Raw genomic sequence first — 24,743 nt, 5'->3', positions numbered from 1 at the left:
TATTTAAAAATGACTAATAGTCTTTTTGAATGTTAGTCATAGCAAAATAGTCATTAGCGAAAACTTTTTGATTAGTTAGTGATAACTAAATGGCAAATAGTTAGTCACAGGCTCTACGTAATCGTTAGCTATTGCTTATTAGTGAATTTGTAGTAGTTGATGATCAGTCATCAATAGACTGCGGATCTTTATGCAAAATAAAAATGTTCAGCAGCGATTATGGGCAGTAGGAGTTATATAAAAATTTATTTCATCCGCTAATAGTTTTTTACACTTTAAAACAACACAACACTATTTTTGGACTTTTCTAATTTTTCACTGTTTTATATTTCACCTAGCCAATTTCTTCATGAATGCATAAAAATCCGCAGTCTAGTTATCAGTCTTTAGTCATCAGTCATCAGTCACTATTGTGCGATTAACATACATTAATATTATTAATTAGTTATCGCTAACTAATAAAAAAAGTTTGTGACTAATGACAATATTTTGCTATGACTAACATTCAAGAAGACTATTAGTCATTCTTAAATATTAGTTGATTATTACCTTACACTGCCCTAGATCCACGAGAACGATCAAATCTGGTCAAATACAAGTGACCGACGCGACGAGTTGTATCTGTGACTGTGTTGGCAATGTGCCCTCGAATCCCGAAACGGGAACGTGAATGCAAGCGACTGAATTTTATGAGACTTCAAATTAGACATTTTTTATTTGATATCATTACGTTATACAGGGTGTTTCGTAAATGGTGGGCAAAACTTTAGGAATAGATTTTAATTTTAATAACTCAGATACTAATCTTTTCCGGACCTATCTTGATATGTATGTATAACCTTTTTTTCTTCTCTAAGCATTAGGAGTGTATGTATTCCAGAGGTGGGCATTATTTGGCGAAAAAAATATTTCAAATACTATTTAATATTTTAGATTTTATTTTGCTTAAAGAAAATAGTATTTTAAATAAGATATTGAATTTCGAAAATAAAATGTTTCTATTTTCATAATCTGAACCTGAAAATAAAATATTTCTATTTCAACAATCTGAAACACGAAATAAAATATTTTACTTTCTGCAGTATTATAATACTCTGAGAAACCGCATAAACATACAGTCTATCTTACCGTTAAGAAACGATTTACACTCATAAATGTATTGAATTCGAACCATTATTTTCAGCAATATAGAATAGTTAAAATTGAAATTGAAAATAAAGACAAAATACAAATATTTTCAAAATATTCTTCAAATAAAATACTATTTTCAAAAAAATTACTGCCTCAAATAAATGATTTTATTTTCAAAAATTACTGCATTAAATAAAATATTTTATTTTCACAAATTATAGCATCAAATAAAATATTTTATTTTCAGAGTTGTACACACATGCTTTAAAATAAGTAGTACTATTTACTATTTAAAGTACTATTTTCCCCAGCTCTGATGTATTCCTAAAGTTTTGCACATCTTTGTCTGAAATAGAACCCCCGGGTCCTACCATCGGTACTGGAACACCGCGTATATGTACTCCCGTTTATTCTTCCACGGCGACCATGCTCCTCGTACAATGGTACCGCGATACAATTATGTATATCAATATCACGAGCTCCGTAGTCCTCGCACGGAATCGGATTCGTGGAAGTAAACAGGCCGATAATCGATCGAGGGGGGTCGGTTATCGGCGTCGACGCTCGAGCACATTAACGTTCGAATCATAATCCATGTTCTCCTGCCGTGCTACTTTTCGGACGTCAAAAACGTTTCTGCCACGCACTCGTTTCACCGGGCCACGTGACACGCCGCACTGTATCGTCCACATACACACACACACACACACATCGTCCATATACAACATATATGTATATCGGCTGGTTGCTGGCCTGGCTATTCCGGTCTCCGTACGTGTTCGCCACGAATCACCTTAGGGCCGCCATACACACTCATTCTTGCCCGTCGCGTCGGTTATGCTCGCACAGTCACGCATTCAATACCACGCGGAACATGTGTGGGTGCGGGCGCGCGCGCGTATCGGCCAACTTGCAAGAAAGCATCCGCCTCCAAGTTGGACCAAACTTTGTAGGCTTGTAGAACAGCCAAAAATAATAGATGCATAGTTCTTTTAGCCACGGCAACTATACTTCGAGGGGTGCAGCCACCCTAAAATATTACAGCCTAGAAAGTGCTAGAACCAGGGAGGACACGATTCGTTCGTTGCGTTCGCTTTTACAGTTTCATTGATAAACTTTGACACTTGTTCATTCATAACAAAGGACCCATTCACTGCTGCCATTTATTCAGCGACTTAATTCTACCCTCCAGACTACTTCTACAATTCCAACCTGTCTTTCGAAAGAAGATTCACAATCGTAACAGTTGCCTCCGTAGATTGCGTGTTCAGGTACTGGAAATGGGTAATAATGGGAAATAAATTGTTTCGCTGTAGACTTTATTGACACGGCTCGGGGAGATCGTCTAGAAAAGGGACAGGCCTGGACGCCCTGAAGGAAAATTTCGCTCGAGAAACAGTTCCGACAAGTTTCCACAAACGAACAATTTGGTAGACAAGGTACAGGAACTCTTTAACCACGACTTCGGAAGAAGCGTCGGGATGCTTCTGCCGTTTCGACGCGCGAAGAAGAGAGGTTACGTGTTCGCTCCGGCATGGCACCACGATCCGCAACTTCCTGCTCGAGGTGTACAAATCTGAGTGAGTGAAATAAAGACGATGCTCTGACACTGCTGCTCGCATACCTTATTCGCGCGCGCGACAGCACCGCGTTTCCACGAAAAGTCAGGTGACCGTGACGACGTGGTCACTCGCAATGTTGCCATGTCTGCGGCGCGGTGCTACGTGCGCTGATGTTGGATATCAGCCGCCGCGTCAGCGCGGAGGAAGAGCGGTTTTAACTGGCAATAGCGTACCTAGCGAAGCCGCGGGCCCTTGCCCTTCGAAGCCAGAATGATTTTTCTCTGCTCCGGGAGCATTTACCAAAACAACAAAGATACCGACGCGGCGCGTCGCGGCGTCCCGACCGTGCGCTAACGAGTTAGTAATCTCGCCGTTAACGAAAGTCATGCCACTCTTTTCCGAGCGGTTATCGAGGCCGCGCGAAATAATCGTCACAATTATCGACGAATAGGTGTACGTCTGGCCGGCGATGACATCATTGTTTTCGCTTCTCGAATTGATAGCAAGCCTCGCGATTTGCATGTGAATCGTCCATCGTGGACTGAATTCTGTTGAAAACACGCGGCAGAGTCCGTTTTTCGTGTTCGATGACCATTTTTGGATCGAGCTAGCGCCCGATAAGTAACCGATATGCTTATTGTACTGATTTGCATTGTATTCGTGAATAATATAGTGTTTCTTATTTATTCTACGGAGGCTCGGAACCAAGTTCTGAAGTAAAAGGGAACAAGCGGTTCGGACCGCAAAGGGCTAAGGGAGTTGGGGACTCGACTACACGGCCACTTTGCCTGTAAAACTAGGTTTCCCTGCAACAAGGGCCATGCGCGAGCACCGAACGAAATTCGTAGCACCGAGCTATCAAAGAGAGCATACGCATCCGATGCGACCATGAAAATATCTTATCGGCCGCCATGACTTAGCGGACGCGCCGACGACCAACGGTTTATGGCGAACTTAAACACGAGATTCTAGGAAATTGTATACGTAGCCCGTCATAACAAAGGAACTGTATTGCGCTCGCAGGAGGGTGGAGAATGCACCTTCGCAAGTTGAAAGCTCTCCCAAGGATGCGTTCGCCAGACAGAGAGTAAACGACGCGCGGATTTATGGCACCCGGCGCGCGGCGCGTGGCGACACTACTAGCATCGCCTTTCGAACGGTACAAAAGATGCTCCGTTTTTTCTCCGTCTCATTTATAACGGTTCGATAACACACCGGTTATTGTGTCCGAGCTGATTCAGGCCCGTTATCTGTCCCTTGATCTCACCGGGATTATCTTGTCCGATAGGAACCATCGATGATTGCGTATTTCTAATGGCGTCTTAAACTGTGTACAGTGTACAGGAAAAAAAATGTTCAACAAAACGTTGCTTAATATTTTAGCCACTGGAAGCCTGTTGATAAGATTACGAGGCGGCGTGTTACGTCAAACTGAAACCGAAGAATATATTTTTAAGCAATAATATAGATCTAGGGTTTAAGAAAATACATCCTCGGCTTGCAGCCATAAATTGCAGTAAGTTCTAACCGATCATCTCGTTGGAGGCTGGTTCGAATGTTGCTCAACGCTTTAGCGACTGGGAGAAAATTTTTTTTCAAATAGCAATCCCAAAAAAGATAACTAGAATGTAAATTTACTTGGGCTGGAAACATTACTGAAATAAATCCTTGTCTGAGTGTTAGAGACTCTGAATGAAAAGATACGCGAATTGTGTCTCTTATTTTCATCGACATAGCAACCACAATAAATGAAAAGATACGAATAAGTTGAAAAATGAACGCGAACCGTCGTTCAGCGTATTGCCGAGGTTCCGCCGGATATTTTCGCATATCTGCAGGATAAACAGGCACGCTGGCGAACAACGGTCACTCGGGGACTTCCCGAAGACGCGCGTCGCCGCATCCGCATCGAGATATGTTGTATCGAGTTGCGATCGGTCGCGTGACTGATACCGTGTGTATCGTCCTGTCCTTCGCACGCGAACCGATGACTGTGCGTCGTTCGTCTGCGAATGTTTTTCTTGAACGGACGCAGTTTGTTTTTTATATGCCGGTGGACAAACAACAGATCATCGTGTCTACCGAGCGAAACCGGTACATACTTACCCTAAGTTCGACTACGTCGGTCTTGTTCGCTTGTTTACGCCGAGCTGTGTTACCATCTTGAACGCGCGCCAGATCGCCCGATAAATTAACCGATTGTCAGCGGATGCCCTTATCTTGCCAATTTCGTAAACAATTACACGGTCCAACAAATTTCAACCTTTTTTACCACGCTTATATTATTTGTATTTCGATTCCCACTATGCGATTCTTAGTGTTTTTCGCGCTGATTCCGAATCTGTCCTTAATTTTTCTCCTAGACGTACAGTTCGTGAGAAAATTGAGTTTTAAAACAAGACATGTTTTTCAACTTTGAACAAATATTGTCCAGCGGAAAATCGAACTACACCACGCGACAGGGCAGACTTTTATCTTGAGAAACCATCCTTTCAAGTTTGCATGGTCGACGTTTTTTTTCGAAACAGAAAACAAAAAATATCTTCGCCCGACAAGAGCGCCACTGGTGATTTGGTGAGCGCAGGTGCGCTTACCTGCACGTCGCGTCGTCGCGTCGCGTCGTGGGATTCAACGAGGTACAAGAGCGTGCCCGTGGCGAGGGCAACGGCACTTGCCGCTATAGGACGTCGTAGGAGTCGGTGACAACGAGTGCAGCATGCACTTGCATCGTGCACTTGCACACAGCGAGTCGATTCTCGTCTGCGAGCTCGCGAACGAACAGCGGCGCACGTCGCTGGATCCGAAAGAGAGCGGAAAGCATTCGCAGACCCCATGGGATCTCGAGGGTTGCTGGCAGCAGACGGCTATTGTGTTTTTCAAGCAAAATATTACGGTGTTTCAATAATAAGAAGTTTCGATTAAAATGGAACTGACGCGAGAAGCGAAATTTCAGTCTTGACTTTATTGTTTCTGGTGTTTATTGTGAATTTTATGAATTTACTCAAAATGATAAGATAACATTTGAAAATTCTTCTAATAAATACATCCACACGTGTGACACACGTTGCAGTCGGACGTCGTCTCCTTTCGAAAAACAGAATACAGCGACGCGAAACGAGTCTTATCCGCAAGAAACGCCGCTCGCCGATAGCCCGTTTAATCGGGTGGTCTCTTATGTGTAATCTTACGTTTGAAAAACGTCCGAAGCGCGAGATTAAATCGTCGTAATCCAAGGAGGAAAAGAGCTCGTTGTTTTTCTTTGATTTAGATCAGCTTTACGCAATCGGCGTCCGATAAAAGTCGGTTCTCGAGCGCGCGGTACGTTATTCAACAATAATGAGTCTCCCGGTCGCGATTCTTTCGTTTGTTTTATCTCGTAGCGAGGCGGGATCGAATGTACGTATGTACGTGCAAAGATCTGTGTAGCTCCGCTGCACACAGCAGGAAGTCGTTCGGCGTAGATTAAATCGACGAAAAGAAAGTGCCGCGCCGCGCCGGCACTCGCCTCGAAGGAAATGATAAAAATACGCGGGACGCCGTTAGCGTCGCAGCGCGCTAATCGGCGGAGGACGACGATGCGATGGATGCACTCGTGGAATTTGCGCGGGTTTGCCGTTAACATAACTGAATATGTTCCACCGGTGGACAAACACCGTACGAGAACTTCCACTGGCCGTAAGAAAATCTTCAACAGCTGATACACGAAATTTCGGGTTTTATCTTTTGCAATTAAATGCAAAAGTAAACCGTTCGCCGGAAAATTAAACATTTCTTCTGACCTGGAATAATTACAATGAAATAATAAATATGTATAGTGCCCACACCTGCAGCACGTATTTGTTAAGCGTCCCCCTAAGTTCGTACGCACGCCGCGACACTAATTTCTCAAGCGATTTCGCACGTTACGACCCGAATCTCGTCGTGTTTCGTTTCATCACCGCTCGTCGTTATCGTATTGGCGCGCGGTTTCGCAAGCACCTCGACGATATTCGTACGGGTTGCCCCGCCGTCAAGGTGGACCAGCTGTTTATTTGTATACAAATTGTTTCTTTGGATTGACGCGATCGCACGGTTACGACGCATCGACGTTGCACCACGTCGTAACGGTGAAATCGGCCGATCGAAGCCGGGAATTTACCAATTCAGCATCGAACACAAGCAATATGTTTGTATAGACTGAACGTTCTCGAAGCATAAAATCCGCTGTCTATTCGTTCGGAATAAGATAAGAGAGCTAACTACTGGAATATTACTAAACTACATAATTTCGTAACAAGTAGCGAAATGGAAGAGAGGAAACACGGCGGGGATCCGGAAAGGATTAATCTTCCCAGCAGCGCCACGGAGGAAAATCCCTCGATACGTAGAAGACGATTTTTCTCGAGAATCGGCTAGCCGTTCCCCGTAGCATGTTTATCGGTCGAAAGTTTGCGAACGCGGCTTGTTATCGGGCTGCAGCTTCGAGTCCTCGAAGGTGGATGCTCGCTCGTGCATCGCGCGGCGCGGCGTGCAGTTAACGATATGCACGCGAGAGCGTAATCCCGTGGAGGCATCGGCATCGGCAGCAGCCTTTCACCGAACGCCTCCTCCCGTTCATTCCGTTACCATACGGTCACCGGTCGCTTATCTCTCACCTTCCCGTGATACTCCGACCTGAATTTCTTTAAAGGCTGGATTACGCGTGGCCGTTTCTCGTTTCTCGTTTCTCGTTTCTCGTTTCTCGAACGAGATCTCGTTTGCCCGGCGATCGAAAGAAAACGGGACGTTGCCATGCGGAGAGCAGCACCGGGAGAGGCCGAGAGAGGCTTTTACACGCAGATATCGGTGGCCGACCGGAGAAATTTTCCGTTAACCAGACGCGACCGCCCGTTTCCTCTTTTTTTAGTCGCGAGGTCGCCTTTGTCCGGGGGCCGGACCCACCTATCACGCCACCGCATCGCCGCGCCGCGCCGTTTGCATAATCGCGGACACAATTTGCCCGGAACTTGCATAATCCTACAAAATAATAATCCTACTACAGCTTAAATTTACAACGGTCCCTTTTCCAAGAACCGAACACGTCAGACTACTACGTCGAGCAACTACATATTTTTATTAACTGACAGTAATGTATCATTGTGAATTTTCCTTTATGTCGATCGTAGATAGTGCAAATAAACAATTTAATGATTTCGGCGCCACAGGTTCGATCATTTAGACCATTTCTTGAGAACCCTCATGGTTTCAATTCCGAATAATCTTGATGTTGACGCATAGTAGCTTCCGTTGTGTATGAATTTTCGGCGCCACAGGTTCGATCAAATGTTACTTACTAAGCAATTTTGCAATTTAAATTGTTCTCGACGTTTCGATCCAAATGTGGACCATTCTCAAGAGAAATTTTGCGTCTGTAAAATACTGTAAGCTATAGCAATTGTTCAACAAAACCGGGCAATATCAATAAAACTTTTACATACTTGCTAAGTGTAAACGAATTATATAAATTCAATGATGGAACTTTTGAGAAAACTAATTAACACCATGCCGATAGACGTTAAATTGAAACCATGTGGCCGTTAAGGAAGAACTGAAGAACCAAACGTCAAAACAAAGGAACACAAAGATCGATGAGTTCTCAAATCAATATTTGGCGGCAATTATGAATCATGCCGGTCCACCATAGCCACTTCACATGTGCTTATACACCACGTAGATGTTATGGTAAATTAATAATTGACATACAGAATATTTGAACCAAAAATTACATACAATTGCTCTTGTATGTGAGAACACTAGGTGTTTAATTCATGTATCAATGTATCATTGTGGTTGTAAAGGAAATCATAAGGCGAGGGGTCGAAAGAGAATAAGTTTTTAACGATAAACCTACCACACAAGTGACCGTATTTATATTGGAGAACCACAACGTTCTCTGCCATTTTTTCAACGTCAATCACGCTCGCGATTTTAATCGAACAGTTTCGACCGCGGCGCGGCGCGCGGCGTGTGGTAGAGCCTTTATCTCGCGCACGTGGTCTCGAGGCAACGTCCTCGCCAACAGACTAATAAAATCCGCGCGCGCGCGCGCGCACAGCGTTCCCGCGCGATAGATGACACAGCAGTAAAACTCGTATCGAACAACTAAATCGATTAACTGTTTCACCTTCTCGCGAGCGAGGCAACTACCGTTTCGATACGTTTGAATAATAAACCAGCGGGCGTAACGTTTTTCTGAATCGACCAAGGACTGTGTGTATAGTCTCGGTTGTATTTCAAGCTGACAATTACGCGGAGAAACGGTACGAGAACTTATGAATTTTGAATCGGAACCTTCGCGTCCATGCTCGAGTTTATCAATTATTCGTTTAGGGCTTCTGGCGAATATTATGCCGCATAGACCGCTCATTACCGAATTGTGACACGTCGACCGAGCTCATGCTCGGATCAGCGTCACGCCCGTGTTATTGAATTTAGCCGGGGCACGCATGGGATACAGCATTCATCGATTCTGAGCGTTTAGCATCGACCGATTAATAATTTGAATGTGATCGAAGCTCGTTGTCAGTCGGAGGTGACATGTTTTTCGAATTCGAGGGAATTTCAGAGGACGTTTAAGCTTGCGAAAGAGAGTGGATGCTGGAGAAGACGGTTATCCGTCTTGGAGATCAGAATAAGCGGTAGCGGAAGCAGAGATCGTTTGGGCTATATCGTTAACACGACTCCCGTATGTTTCAGAAGTTCGGAGGATCACGGATCGAGCGGGACTAGCGGGGGAGGAGTCAGCGTCGTCGGAGTCAGCGGGGGCAGCAGTTCCGGCATCGTCAGCGGTTCCGGCATCGTCAGCGGCGGCGTTGTCAGCGTCGGCAGCGGCGTCAGCGTCGGCGTCGGAGGTTCCGGCGTCGGTGGCAGCGCCGTTGGTAGCGTTGTCAGCGGTGGTGGTGTCGTCAGCGGCAGCGGCGGTGGTGGCATCAACGACAGAGGAGAGAGGGACAGAGAGAGGGAGAGGGAGAGGGAGCGGGAGCGTGAGCGGGAGCGGGACAGAGATCGAGACAGGGATCGGGACAGGGACCGTGACAGAGACCGGGAGAGAGAGAGGGACCGGGAGAGGGAGAGGGAGAGGGACCGGGAGAGGGAGAGGGAGCGGGAGAGAGACCGGGACAGAGAGAGAGGAGGAGAGGGATTCGAGTCACGCGGCTCCCACGGCAGTTTCTACACCAGCGACAGAAGTAGCCGAGGGGTCGGATCCGGGGGTGGTGTCGGCGGTGTCGGCGGAGGCGGCGGTGGTGTTGTCGTTGGCGGCCATCCGGCGGATCCTTCTGCCGGTGATCCTGGCGGCTACATACCCCGCGGGCGTCCACCTCCTGCCAGCTCTTACCACGTGACATCGACCAGGGCGAGGGATCGGCTTTACTCGAGAACCGGCCCGTACGCCTCCGGGCCGCCGCCCCCGCCCCACTTAGATCGTCATCGTGGTGGCCTGCCACCGTCCTCCTGGTCGGCGTACGAGTCGACGACCTCGAGATACGGGAACGCACCGCCGCCACCCTCGCCTGCCAACAACGACGCCTACCAGGACGAGCAAGGTAATTGCCCTTACGCTACCTAGAACCTACTCCTAGGAAAACTTGTTCAATCGATCAACGGTTAAACTGCATGCCCGTCAAAATTGGTATTCGCAAATCGCCATTTCACTTCTCCTCATTGTTCAGTTCTTACAATTCAAATGCGAGACGGGTAGAACTTATCTATCGAGAAAAGAGGTCAATGTTTGTCTAGCTCCTGTGTCCTGCAATCAAGGCAGAACATTTTAGTCTAATTCTCAGGACAGATCTCGGAGAATGCGGAGCCAAACCCCGGAACCGATAATTTTATAAAACCTAGACACCGATGTCCCGTATTGCAACGTGTTCCAGCTTGTTAGGGGTCTTCCTCCCGTGCGAGCATGCTTGTCTGTTCAGCATTGCGTCTGCGTTCGCGTCTGCGTCCACCGCGTGTGTTGTTTCCGCAGGTGGATACATCTATCTGTGTCTCTCTGTTGCGTCTGCTCCTTTCGGCTATACATATCTTGCTTTCCTTCTCGCTCTATACGCCATATACATACGTTTCGTTGGTGTGTGTCTGTGTGCGCGCGCGCGGCTCTATGATTCGTTGGTCTGGGACACGCGGACTCGTGTGTTGTCTGCCGCCTGCCCCCGGCCAACACGTGGTCGTGATCGCCAAGGCGCTTCGCGATTTATGATCTGTTAGATAAGCGGAGCCCGAATCAGAAGTTTTGCAATCGCGGCGAGGATTTTATCTTATTTGCCGAGACACTCCTCGCCGCGCCGGTTCTCTCTTTTATTCTTGGCTCGATGGTGCGCTTCTACATACATACTAGGTGGACCAGGATACGCTTCTGGGCTAGGCACGTTGCTATTCTTCGGGTGTCTTTCATGCGATTCGATGGTCCTGCGGGAAAGAGGGGAAATACAAATTTTAGCAACACACCTCGTATCACAGAAGGGCAACTTAAACTATGTTTACGTTTACCGGCTCGCCTCTTTGGACAAACTATATGTTGATAGCGGGGCCGGTGATTACGAAGGTGAAAGAAGTCGTGTCTTCTGCGTCTGTCTTTGTAGAAAAAAATATTTTACAAATCAGTCGGCGTTTTGAATTTTGACATTCACACCAGTTTCATAATCACCGGCTCAGTTAAGCGACTCCCATCAACGGAGGTTCATCGTATTAACTAACGTTGACAAACTGTGTGCGTGTGTAGATTACATTCGTCGTGTTGTTCCACTAGGCGGCGGTGGAGGCGGCGGAGGCGGTGGAGGCGGCAGTGGCGGCGGTGGCGGTGGTGTCAGCGGTAGCAGCGGTGCGTTACGACAGCACAAAAAGCAGCGCAGAAAATCGCGAAGCGGAAGCAGCTCGCCGAGTGGCAGTAGCCGTTCCGGGAGCACCAGCAGCAGCCGCAGCGGTAGTTCCGCCGGTAGCACTTCCGGGGGCAGCACGTCTCCCGGCAGTTCTCCGCACCGTACCGGAAATGCCGCAGTCACGGAGGACCGCAGGCCGCTCGCGATCTGCGTGCGTAATTTGCCGGCACGCAGCAGCGATACCTCCCTCAAGGACGGCCTTTTCCACGAATACAAGAAGCATGGGAAAGTAACCTGGGTGAAGGTCGTAGGGGCGGCCGGCGATCGGTACGCTCTGGTCTGCTTCAAGAAGCCGGAGGACGTGGAGAAGGCCCTCGAGGTCTCCCACGACAAGTTGTTCTTCGGCTGTAAGATCGAGGTCGCCCCCTATCAGGGCTACGATGTCGAGGACAACGAGTTCCGGCCGTACGAGGCCGAGCTCGACGAGTACCATCCGAAAGCGACGCGCACTCTCTTCATCGGTAACCTAGAGAAGGACGTCACCGCGTCCGAGCTTAGGAAGCATTTCGAGCCATTCGGCGAGATCATAGTAAGTCCGCCTATCGAGTCCCACAGGATGCAAACCGACGCGTTCGAGATGGCGCGGCGGTTTCAACGTTAACCCCTTGCCGCACGATTTTCTTCATGGTTGTCTCCTGTCTCGTGACAGGAATTACGAAGAGAATACGGCAGTGAGACTTTCGGTTCTAGTTCTAAAGTGTGTGACGTCAAAGTCTAACCGACTTCTTGCGAGGCACTTACATTTACTTCAACGCTGCAATATTGATTGCAAAATATATTTGAATTTTATTTCCATAACATTCGTACTTAGCAGATTACATTGCAAGTGTCCTTGACGTGTCTGCTCGTTATTGTACGGCAAGGGGTTAACACACAGCCATTGGAGAAGATACAGGCATGCCGTAGACATAAATTGTTTTCTTCTAAACAATCAACTACAAAGAAGTTTTAATCGCTGCAAATCGTAAAATAAATCGTAGTATGTATAACCGCGGATCTTTGACCGCCGGAACTTATGACTGGCAGACTCGGAATCTGCATTAATACATAGTCCTGCGCCTTACATCGTAAAGCCGATATTAACATTCAGACGAAAGACGTGTGTTCGCTGTTGAAACGATAGGCTCATTCTAATGATTATGTTAATACTCCCTGTAATGACGCACTTTTCATATTTAAAATTAAGATTCGAAGATCTTCGAATAATATGGAGACTCGAGTAAACAACCGTGCAAGTTTATCGTCTGAACATCGGATTCGACTAGACTCGATGCAGATTGATAGCTTCCTCGTATCAGTGACGAGAAGGTAAATATAAATGTTCGATGTTACAGGAAATAGATGTTAAAAAACAGGGCGCGGTGACGAGCTATGCCTTCTGCCAATACTCCGACATTGGCAGCGTCGTCAAAGCTATGCGATCGATGGACGGCGAACACCTGGGCGCTAATCGGATAAAACTTGGATTCGGCAAGTCCATGCCTACGTCCTGTGTTTGGGTTGATGGCATTGGAGGTATATCAAAAGTTTTGCCCAATTGACAACGAAAAAAGTTACACCTAGAAAACGTTCGCGTATTTTTATTATAAATGCATAAAATCCGCAGTCTGTTAACAATCCTATTATGTATCCTGTTCAGGAAATTCATATTGTACATTTCCTTGCAGATTGTATGTCGGAAAAGTACCTGAACATGCAGTTCCATCAGTTCGGACCGATATCCCAGGTCGTAGTGGACCGAGAGCGAGGACACGCTCTGGTCTTCTTCGAGCAGATTAGCTGCGCGCAAGCTGCTGTGAAGGAGATGAGGGGCGTAGCTCTTCGTGGTCGTCGGCTGCAAGTCGACTTTGCCTCCAGGGAGTGTCAGGAGACGTTCTACGAGCACCTGGAGCGACAGGGTATCGCTGGAGAGAAACCTTGGGACACGAGGCCCTCCCCTGCTACCACCTTTGATGTCACGTATGTATACTTTGTAGTGCAGTACAATGCCCGATTAGCCTGGCGTCTTAGAAAAACAGTCAACTACATAAAGTATCTCAAGAGATCTCTTAACAAGTTCACTGTTCTGTTCTGTAGTTCTAGTACAGCCGAACTCTGTAAGCCAGTGTCACATTGATAAATATAACCGTTGAACAGTGAACGTGTTAAACTTATTATACACGCAGGATGTCCCATGGGATATTCGACAAACGTTTCTGCCAGGTGAATCGAGTACTTATTCAGTTGTCAGCGCAAGAGTTAACGGTTGTTGGTCAGCAACTCTGCAGAAACGGGTGTGGGGGTGTCCCAGGGGATGTTCCTGGTTCCCGACTGGCCACGAGCGATAACGTGAAATATAGTACAACCATTATTTGAAGGATTCCTTCCAGGCGGGAACGTAGCAGTTTCGACTCCGGGGTGACTGTGTCGAATTCGAGTGGCAGGTTTACCCGCTACGAGACGCCCCCGAGGTCGAGAACGGCGAGTTACTCCCGCACATCTGGAGGAGGCAGCACGCCAGGCGCGAGTCCGGCGCATCCGACCGCGATGACCCGCAGCAACAGGAGGTCGTACCAGGACACTTATTACGACGGGGACTATAGCGAGCCGGCGCCGCGTAGGTTTCGCAGCTACGACGAGTTCAGCCAGGGTAGCGGAGCCAGCCACGACGATTACCAGAGCAGCGTGCTCGGTGACGGTAAGCTAAACGACGACGACTGTCCTCCTCCGTCCCGTCGACACGCTGTGCAAAGCGTGGTGACCAGCGTGGAACCTCCGGCGCCGCCACCGCCTTTGCTACCACCCTCCGACATCCGACACCTTCAGAAGGAGAGGGTCCACCTGCTCGAGCAGCTCGAGGAGTGTCACAGCAGTGGCGACGAGGTTGGGTTCGCGCCGAAGAAACGCGCGAAGCTCGACGGCGCGTCTACGACGATACTCTGCGAGGACGACGAGCCCGAGATCGCCTCGTTGCTCGTCACCTCGCACTCGAGTAGAAAAGGCATGGACATCCGGCGTGTCAGTGATAGCAAGGTCGTCGTGCATCACGCCACGAGAAGAGGTAGCTGCGAGGGCAGGGGCCCCGGACCTTGCAAGCGACGTCGCGACGTCACTAGCAGGTGGGTGCAAGTCTTGCCTAGCCAGGGCGTCCCGTTTGATGTTTCGGAGACGCCTGTTTCCCCAAATTCTATAATAGCTTGTTTCAAGGCATACTTCGTGCAAAACCTAGCCTGTTGCTTATGATATTCCGAAGACATATTGTATCCCAAACTATAGCTCGTTTCAAGACAGACTTCAGCTGAAGCCTAGTCGGTTGCTTACGATGGTCAGGAATCTTCTCTATGTAGTATATTAAAGACATGTGATGAACAGGAGCGGGGGGAAAATAGCTGTCGGCAAATTTTGCAAGAGACAAGCATCCTAAAAACGGTAGAACTAACGTGGCAAACAAATGTCCGTTGCAGGCACCACGAACACCACGACGGCTCGCGACCAGGCACCCCGTTGGTGGACGAGAGGCCGGAGAACCTGGTACCGAGCGAGCCAAGGCGGTTTCGCGAGCGTAGTCACGAGGGTCCTCTGTCGTTGCCTTTGCCGAGGTTCGCGACGCAGATGCTGAACAACAACAACAACAACAACAACAACACCAGCAGCAGCAACAACAACAGCAGCAGCAGCAACAGGTCGAGCAACGCGAGTCTGGCGAAAGTGGCGAGCCCGCCATGCGCGAATCTCTCGACGGCACCGAGTCCTCGGGCAGCTCCGCAACCCCCGGCTTCCCCACCACCGCGTCACCCGAGTCCGAGTCCAACAAGTTCGGACAGCGAAACGGCACCGCAGTCGCCGAGTCTCGAAGAGAGGATACGGTCGCTCGACGAGAAATACGAGAAATGGTCCGGGTCGAGAGCGTTGAGCGCTGCCGGCGGTGACGCGCTCGCCAAGTTGGACGCGACAGCGTCGGAACGGTTCAGGTTTCGACATAAGCTCCTAGATCTGGACTTACACGAGGTGCAGCCATCCGACATTGTGAAATCGGTTCTTGCCAAGCGGAGCGTGTTCGACGAGGACTCGAAGCGGTTGGAGAACTTCAGCGAGAAGTACGAGCCGCGAGAGTTCACTGGCGTGTTAAACGTCAGCTCGATCATTGGCGGGACGAGCGGCCTGACGTCGGCCGGCAGTGGCGGCGGCGGCGGCGGCGGCTGCACCAGCAAGGTCTGCCTACAGTATCCGTTTCCTAGTCACCCGCCTGTACAGTCAGCCAGCAGCGGCAACAGCAGTAGCAGCATTGGCAGTGTGAGTGTCAGTGTCAGTGTTAGCGGCGCCGCGTCCACCACCGGACAGATCACGGGGTTGGGGGGCAGCATCGCGTCTCTGTCCTCGAGCTTGAACTTCACGACGTGCGTATCCACCGCGCTGAAGACGACGGACCCGCGGGCGTCGGTGCAGCACAATTGCGTGCACCCGACACCGGCCACACCGATCACACCCGGTACGTCAATCAAAACAGTTAGTCCCGAATTACCACCGGTCTCGTTGCCGATCGGTCTTGGCAGCGGGACGACAGCCAGTAGCGGCAACAGTAGCGGTTTAGCGTCAGCAAGTAGTATTCTTAGCAGCAACGGTAGCGTAAGTAATGTACACGTTCTTGGAGCCTCGACGAGTCGAGGACTGAGCACGACGTCGTCGGCGGCGGCGCCGCCAGTCGTCGTGACCACGGTTCCGTCGACGGTCGTGTACCCGAGCACGACGGCACCGGTCACCGCGACGCCGACAACGACGACCGCGACGTCGTCAACCACGCCGGCCACCGCGATCACCTTCTCGACCACCTCCTCGACGCCCAGCGCGCCGACCACGACATCGTCGACCGGCCAGTACCAAACTTCCATGTCCACCGCCGTCACGGTCCTCCCACCGTCTTCCACGACCTCTTCTTCGTCGACATCGTCCTGCTCGTCATCGTCGCTGTCCTCGTCCGTCGACGGGTCCCGTTCCCGGATCAGGAAAGAGACGGGCAGCAATCGGGAGAGCAGGGACTCGCGCGACAGCAAGGACAGCAGGGACTCGAAGTACAGCAAGGGCAAGGACTGCCAAAGGAAATCGCGGAAAGAGGACGCGGACGTTGAAAAGAGTAGCAGCAGTCGGAAGGATCGGGAAGAGAAGGAGTCTGTGGCGAACGACATCGGGGACTCTGATAGTCATAGAGAGTTCAAGGAGAACAAGGAGGTCCGCTACGAGAGGAAAGAACGGGAGGAGAAGGAGAGACGGGAGAAAGACGACAGGGAGAGACAGGAAAGGAGGGAAAAGGAGGACCGTGACAGACAACAGGAGCGGAAGGAACGAGAAGAGAGGCGGGAGAAGGATGAAGAGCGACGGGAACGGGAAAGGTTGGACAAAGAGCGACAGGAGGACAAACGGGAGAGAGAGGAGAGAGAACGGGAACGAAAGGAGCGGGAGGAGAACGAGGCTAAGGAGAAGGAGAGGAGGGAGAAGGAGCGGTTGGATCGCGAGAAACGCGAGCGAGAGGAGAAGGAACGGCAGGAGAGAAGGGAGAGGGAAGAACGGGAGAGACGAGAACGAGAGGATCGGGAGAGGAAAGAACGGGAGCTTCGGTTGGAGAGAGAGAAACAGGAGAAGGAGCGACTCAGGAAAGAGAGGGAAGAGCAGGAAAGGCGAGAGAAAGAGGAACGGGACAGATTGGAGAGAGAAAGAAGGCGGGAGGAGAAAGAGAGGATCGAGAGGGAACGGAAGCGCGAGAGGGAAGAGAAAGAGAGGCTCGAGAGGGAGCGGCGGAAAGAGAAAGAGGAACGGGAACGAGCGGAGAAAGAGAAACGAGAGAAAGAGGAGCGGGAGAGATTCGAGCGCGAGAAACACGATCGGGAGAAGAGGAGAGAACGCGAGGACCAGGAGAGGCGGGAGAAAGAGAAGTCCGAGCGCGACAAGAGAAGAGACAGAGAAGAGAAGGATAAAGAGAAGAGAGATCGGGACGACAGCAGGCGACAGCCGATCGAGAACCATCTTCATCAATCCGTGTCGCAGTCGCAAAACCAAATCTCGCCCGCTCCGGTGTCCATCAAACGGCGGTGTTCGTCGCAGGATGGACCACCCGACGACGACGCGAAGCGCATGAAGATCTCCGACCACCGTAGGGATAGCAAAGACCGGCCTAGACAGAACAGGAGGTCCGAGGACCGGAAGCACCGCAACGACTCCCATCGATCCAGCCGAGAGAGCAGGGAGAGCCGCGACAGTAAGGAGAGCAGCGGCTCCACGCAGACCCAGGACAGCAGGGATGCTCACAGTGAGATCAACAGGGAGATCAACAGGGATTCGAACAGGGAGAGCCGAGAAAACCGAGAAAACCGAGAAAACCGTGAAAACCGAGAGAACAGGGAGAACAGAGAGAACAGAGAGAACAGGGAGAACAACCGGGAGGGGAAGGAGAAGCAGCGCAGCAAGAGGAACCGTTCGGAGAAGGAGTCGAGGGAGCGTAGCCCCAGAGTCTCCCACGAGTCGGATAAGGAGTTTCTGTCGAGATTGGAGCTCTCGAAGAGAAACGATTCGAACTCGCCGAGCGAGCAGACCTCGGTTAGCTCGAATCATTCCCGAGAGATACAGCAACACCATCAGCAGCAGTCCTCTCTGAACCTGCACAGCGACGTGGACGACGGGCCGCTGTCCACCCACGAGATGCAAGTGGCCAGGCACCCATCGGCCACGGACACCGACAGCGACGAGCCGAAGAAGCATTCGATCTTCGACATCGTGGACGACGAACCCGCTTACATCAGCATGTACGACAAGGTGAAGGCTCGGTCGACGAAAAACATGCAGAAGCTCGAGGAGGAGAAGCGTCAAGTGCGCCTGAAGGACAAGTTCTCGCAGCTGAAGCAGAGTCGAGCGAGACGGGAGGAGAAGAAGCAGAGTACCTCGTGGGACGGGGACTCGGTGTCCAGTAAAGCTTTGACGGAGGACGAGGCCACGTCCGAGTCCGATTCCGCCAGGGCCAAGTCGTTGTCTCGGAAGGGATCAAGGTCGAGGATCCACTCGGACACCAGCGAGGAGGAGGAGTCATTCAATAACAAGATCCGGAAGGTGAAGACCGAGAGGTTCTTGGAGAGCGACGTCGACTTGGGATTTGCGGACACCGAGGAGAAGCACAATCCTTTGGAGACGTCGGCGGTGGTCGGCAACGCGAGCGTGAAGGAAGAGCCTCGCACGTCAGACGACGACGAGCGCATGTCCGTCGGCTTCCGCGCGAACCATCCTGCCATCGTCGTCAACAACCACGAGAGGGACTCGCGCAAGAAGTCGCATAAGAAAAAGCAGAAACGACAGAAGATCTCGATATCGACCGAGGACAGCTTGAAGACCGAGTCCTCGGAGAGCATCGAGCACAAGAACAAGTCGAGTATCGCGAGCACCGTGGACTGCCGACCAAATCACACGTCCGAGCCCATCACCGTCGCCAGCACGACGACCACGTCGGGAACGACGGTGCTGGAGAACGCAGACGAGAGAATACGGTCGGACAAGAAACAACGCAACAAGAAGGACAAGAGGAGAGACAGGAACGGGGACGACAAGGCCAAAGCGAGGAGGAAAAGGTTGAACAGACAGGAAGCAAGAGACTCGCAACGGATGGAGGACATCTTCGGACCGCTGTCCGACGACGTCGACGACGGCCCTTCGAACACGTTCTTCAACCGATTGGGCAACATCCCGTCGGAAAACAACACCTACGCATCCGACAGCGACGGTGGTCATAGTCCGGAAGAAGTGGCGCGAATCAGGAGGAAAACGGAGAGGAAGCGTCGCCATCAACCTGAAGATGAAAACAGCGTGGACCTGGCCGAAGCTGGTCGGGAGATCGAGGCGAATCTGTTGGGGCTGCCGAACTCGCCGAAGTTGGACATCGCGTGCACCGAGAGCAACGATCACGACGTGTTTCGGTTCACCGACGACAACGACAGCGTGGAACAATCGACTCCGTCTAGTGCCCCGGAGAAGGTCAAGGAGAAGAAAAAGAAGAGAAAGAAGTCGAAGGAGGAGCGCACTCGGAAGGACTATCATCATCACCATCACCACCACCATCACCATCACGAGAAGAGCGGCGAGTTACCGTATCTCGGCGCGGATCCTAGTCCCCCGAGAGCCAGCAGTCCGATCATCGCCAAGACCATGTCGCCGACGCTTCCAACGCCTAGAGACGCGCTGTTGAGTCCGATTCCGAAGGTCACCGCGAACGTGGCAGCGCCGCCGATAACTCCATCGATGACGCCACCGGTCAGCAGCGGAATCCAGGCGTCCAAGCAGGAGAAGAAGAAGGAGAAATTCATCCCCGGCTTCGGCATCGAGATCGACGAGACGATTCATGAGAACGCGGTGAAGAGTATCTCGGAGCCGGAAGAGCGCGAGAGCTCCTGCCAATCTCGAAGTGGCAGGGAGGAGCCGGACGTGACGGTGCCGACGACACCACCCGCGCAGACGGAAGACAAGCCAAGGGTGGCCATCTCGCAGGAGGAAACCGAGGACGCCGTCGCCGCGCTCTTGGAGGAGACCTTCGGTGCTTCCACCGAGGACTTTTCGTACGAGGGCGAGGAGGAGGACGCGGAAGCGGACGACACCGTCGGCCCGCCACCGGAAGCGCCTCAAGAGGACGTCGAAGAGATGCAGCAGGCTGTCGAAAGTCTAAACCCATCCGCCGGCGAAGGGGAGACCGACTTGAAGCCGGACACTCCTCAGAGCGAGCACGACCTTCAGATAGACACCGACACGGAGGAGGACCCGAACTACGAGACGTTCGACCTGACGCAGCCACCGAAAACGCCAGACATTCCATCGTTCTACAAATCTCCCACAAAGACTGTCAACACCATCGCGCCGTCTCCGGCGGCAACGGAAAAGCCCGTCGAAGCTAGAATCGCCACTATACCTGTAAAACCGCAGAGCCCACCCGCGTCTGTCATCGCCCATTCATGGACACTGAACGAGAAGCCTCGCGAAGTGGTCAAACCCGTACCGATCGAACCCGTCGACACCAACGTCAGCGTGACCAGCCCTGAGGGAATCACCAGCCAAACCCATCGGGTCTCGACGTCTCCGCCTCCGCCTCCGCCTCCGCAGTACAAGCAGCCTGGTCTCGGACCATGCAGCGTGCCCATCACTGGAGAAACACCTAGGATCGCCGCAGCCAGTCCCAGACCGCCTCCCATCAGCGTTCAACCGCTCTACCAGAAGCTTCCCGTGTCACCGCAGTCGCAGATGGTGCCTATGCGTCAAGCCTCCCCAAGGATGCAGAACATATCCGCCGTTTGCACCACCACCGCCTCCAGCCTGACTCCTCTGCCTCCATTGGTGCCATCCAGAATTCCACCTTTGGTGCCGTCGCAGTTGTCGCCGAGGATCTCGCAGCCGTCGTCTCCGAATGGACAGTGGTCCCGAAACCCGTCGTTGAGTCCTCACATGCCCAACGTTGGGAAACCGTCACCGCCACCGACGAGGATTGCCGTCAGCGTGTCCGTGTCTTCTCTGAGACCGGAAACGCCAGCACAACAAATCTATTCCACCGCGGCCACTCAACAGCCCGTGATTCAACATGCTCCTGGCATGAGAGCCCTGGCTCCCAGTTATCCCAGAGGTGGTTTGCCGCCGCTCACACTGAATATTCCACACCGTCCGTACATGCCTGTGAAAAGCTCAAGGGACCTGGCCATAGGCGGCAAGTCGGTGATCGAGACGCTGCTCCCGGTCAACCCCAACGAGCCCGCGCAGCGGCTAGAGGAGCCTAAGCTCTCTCCGGCAGTGATACCAGAACCAACGAACAAAGCGTCCACGTCCCCGAAAGTTCCTTCGCCTAATCAGCCGCCCACGTACATCCCGGAAACGGCTAAGATCGAGATCACCGCCAGCACTTCGAGTCCGGTGTTCGGCAAGCCGAGCGCGATGTCGGACACCTTGACCTCCAGATCTCAAAAGCAAATACCCGGTCCGATCACCACGGACAACAATCTGCTGTCGCCGAGGCAGAAGCAGGAGATGTCGAACCTCCAGCTTCTGACCACCCACGTGCCTCGATCATCAACGCCCAGCCCGGTTATAGTAGCTCACGGCCAACCTCATCTGGTTCACAAGTCTGTCGTGCACAGCATCGGAGCTTCGACGGTCTCGACGGCCAATCAATCGTTGATCAAGACCGTCGTACCGATTGTCTCCCAGCAGATCACGCCCGCGGTTCCTGTTCCTATCCCAGAAGAGAAATGCGTGATCACGCAGACGCCGTTACCTTTGGCTAGCCAGAGGCACTCGCCGGTGCCGCAGAGTAGTCAGATTCCGAAACCACACATTCCTCTGGTGTCGACCGTCTCGCAGGCTATCATCACCAGAACCGTACCATCCATCGTATCTTCGATACCAGCGACGCCTGTGAACGAGAGCAGCACGGTCGAGTGTCTGGAACCGCGAGTGCCACCCGATCAGGAATTAGAACTGGATGCCAACGCCAGAATAGCGCAAACAGCACAGCCCATGCAGCTGACTCCGCCTATACAGCCAACTCAACCGATGGAGATTATCAAGGACGAGCCTGTCGAAGTGAAACTCGAAGAGCCTGCGATGAAGGAGGAGTTCCCCAACAACGAACCCTCTGAATACCCTCTGACGCAGTCGGTGGACGTCGATCTAAAGCCGAAGCTGGAGCAACAGGACCCGATCAAGTCGGAGAACATCGTTCCGAAGACAGAAACCGCTGACAATCTCGTTCCTAAGATCGAGATCGAGACAACGCCGATCAAAGTGGAGGCAGTAAACGAAATCAAGGAAGAGGAGCCAGCGAAGGACACCGAGGAGACCAATATGGAGGAGGAGCCAGCGGAGGATCCGTTGAAGGAGCCGAGCACGGATCCTCTCGCGATCGATGTGTCGAAGGAAGACCCGGCGGACAGCAAAGAGGACAGCGATTACTGGTCGGCGAAGGAGGTGAACATCGAGAGCGTGATCAAGAAAGTGGACGCTCTGTGCGACGGCGAGGGTAACGACGGCGACGAAGAGACTCAGCACGGCACGAACATCGGCAACGAAAACCAGGAGCCTGCGAAAGCCGAGTCCGAGTGGTTCAACGCGGAGATCGTGGAGAACGAGAACAAGAAGACGTTCGCAGCGAACGACGATCAAGACGAGGGCGTGGAGACTTGCGAGAGTGAGTCAACGAAGAGTCGGCGCGGTAGAACGAGGACTCGAAGAGGAAGCAGTCGCGGCGGAGTGACCACCAGGAGAAGCGTGAAGAACACCGCCACCACCGTTCCACACAAGCGAGGAGGCCGGACTCCGCGGGGTAATAAGCACCACGTAGAGAAGAACAAACTTCCGGCGGACGTGTACGAGTTCCACGACGACAGCGAGGAGGACAACGCTGGTCGGCCACGGTTGATCCTCACGATCAAGTCGCCCGTGCCGAATCTAACCGGTTCGAACGCGCAACCAGCGACACCGATAGCTGCGGTGAAGGAGGTTCCGCCGGAGGAGTTCGTCTCGCCTGCCGCGAACACCAGGAAGTCGAAGAGGCTGGCCGAGAGAGACGGCAGCAGGAATACCATCGACGACGTGATAGAGGATGTGGTGCGAGGATCGGCGGCGAACAAGGGTTTGGTCGGTAATACCGGGAACGTTCACGCCACCAGAAGAAGCACCAGACACAACAACGCTCCTCGTCCGGTGCAGACATCGTTGCAGCTGACGGAGCCCAGGAAATCCCCGAGAGGCATGCGGAAGTCGACGCGAAGGACATCGGAGAACGACGACAGCAGCGAGGAGAAGATAAAGGAGATCGTGCCGCCACCGCCGCCGGAGTTGCAGGCCAAGGAGGAGAGCGTTCCATCCATAGCCGAGACCCCGAAGACGGAGGAGACCATCACCAGTCCATCTGCTCCCTCGCCTATCCAGAAACCGGTTTCTCACGAACCTATGACGCTGATCGATCCGGTAACTGGGATGCTGATACCCATGAGGGAGTCGGAGGAGGGTCAGTACATCCCGGTCTCCACGGCTTCCGGTCAAATTGCCATCAACAGAACCGACACGAGAACCACACCTGCGATCGTCACCGCCAGTCCAACGACGGAAGTTTTGAGACCTAAACCGGCTCAACCGGAGAACCTCGCTGTCGCCGAAGAGCCGAAAAAGGAACCCGAGCCTGTAGCTATTCAGCCACAGGCCAGTGTCATCACCAAACCGCAGTCTCCAGCTGTTCAGGTTACTCCGACGATCAGTATTGCTCCCACAACTACAACATCTACCACTGCTACATCGATCACAACGACAACTGTGGCGACGCCTCAGACGGCACCTACTTGTTCCACGCAGTCCAAACCTACCAGTCTCAAGGCTCACGTGTTGAACGCTAGCAAATTGGCAACGCCTGTGCAACAACCGCCCATCATCGCCAAACCATCAGCTGCCCCCAGTGGGCCAAGTCAGTCGATCGTGCAGAATATGGCGAAGCTAACGCAGACGGTGCAAGGACTCCACTTGCAGATTCCCAACAGAGTAGTTTCGCCTAACTTGAGTCCAAGGGCGAAGCAAGCGCCTCAGATCAGCGCTGCCAATGGGAAAGGCCAGGGCCAGCCTATGTCGCCGGTTCTGAACAATACCGGGGTTCCTCCGAATCCTAAACAACATCTGTTGCAAGCTGCCAAGCAACAACAACAGCAGCAACAACAGCAGCAACCACCGCCGCCGCCACCACCACCACCGCAACAACCGTCTACGATTGTCAATCTGCCTCAGAAACTACCCATGAATGTTCATCCGGCTAGTGTGACAACACCGACACCCAGGATACATCAACCTGTCTCGCAGCCCACGGCGTTGAAAGCAATCAATGGTCAACCTCATCCTCTGAATCCTAAGGTTCATTTGCTGCAGGCTGTAGTCCCTCCCATAGTCACCGGAGCTGTGGCCAGTCCACCGACTCAGCCGCATCTGATGAATCCTCAGCCTGTTGGCGTCAGCTGCTCTAGACCGCCTGCGCCGAAACCACCGGTGAGATATTTGTCAATTTCTCTCTATTCGATATAGAATATTTATTTGTCTTGTATGTAATTGTTTCTAACGATTACAAACATATACACTTCACAAAATAGAGAATAGCATAGTTCATGTGACAATAATTGTGGTA

General features: G+C 51.7%; 1 protein-coding gene across 4 annotated transcripts in view; it reads left to right on the top strand.

Annotated features, from left to right (window-relative positions):
- LOC143208742 (uncharacterized) overlaps window positions 1–24,743 on the top strand; it is a 100,090-nt gene that overhangs the window by 71,417 nt on the left and 3,930 nt on the right. For 2 of the 4 annotated variants that reach the window (XM_076423461.1, XM_076423431.1), the window contains exons 3-8: window positions 9,408–10,255; window positions 11,461–12,119; window positions 12,925–13,105; window positions 13,258–13,549; window positions 13,948–14,688; window positions 15,034–24,607. In XM_076423461.1, the coding sequence (XP_076279576.1) occupies window positions 9,408–10,255; window positions 11,461–12,119; window positions 12,925–13,105; window positions 13,258–13,549; window positions 13,948–14,688; window positions 15,034–24,607 (12,295 nt within the window). The remainder of the gene's footprint in view (window positions 1–9,407; window positions 10,256–11,460; window positions 12,120–12,924; window positions 13,106–13,257; window positions 13,550–13,947; window positions 14,689–15,033; window positions 24,608–24,743) is intronic. The other 2 variants (XM_076423441.1, XM_076423451.1) reach the window with 2 other exon arrangements.

This window comes from Lasioglossum baleicum, chromosome 1 (assembly GCF_051020765.1).
Source record: "Lasioglossum baleicum chromosome 1, iyLasBale1, whole genome shotgun sequence".
NCBI lineage: Eukaryota > Metazoa > Arthropoda > Insecta > Hymenoptera > Halictidae > Lasioglossum > Lasioglossum baleicum.
Note: the sequence above shows the minus strand (reverse complement) of the source record. Positions and strands in the feature narration are given on the sequence as shown.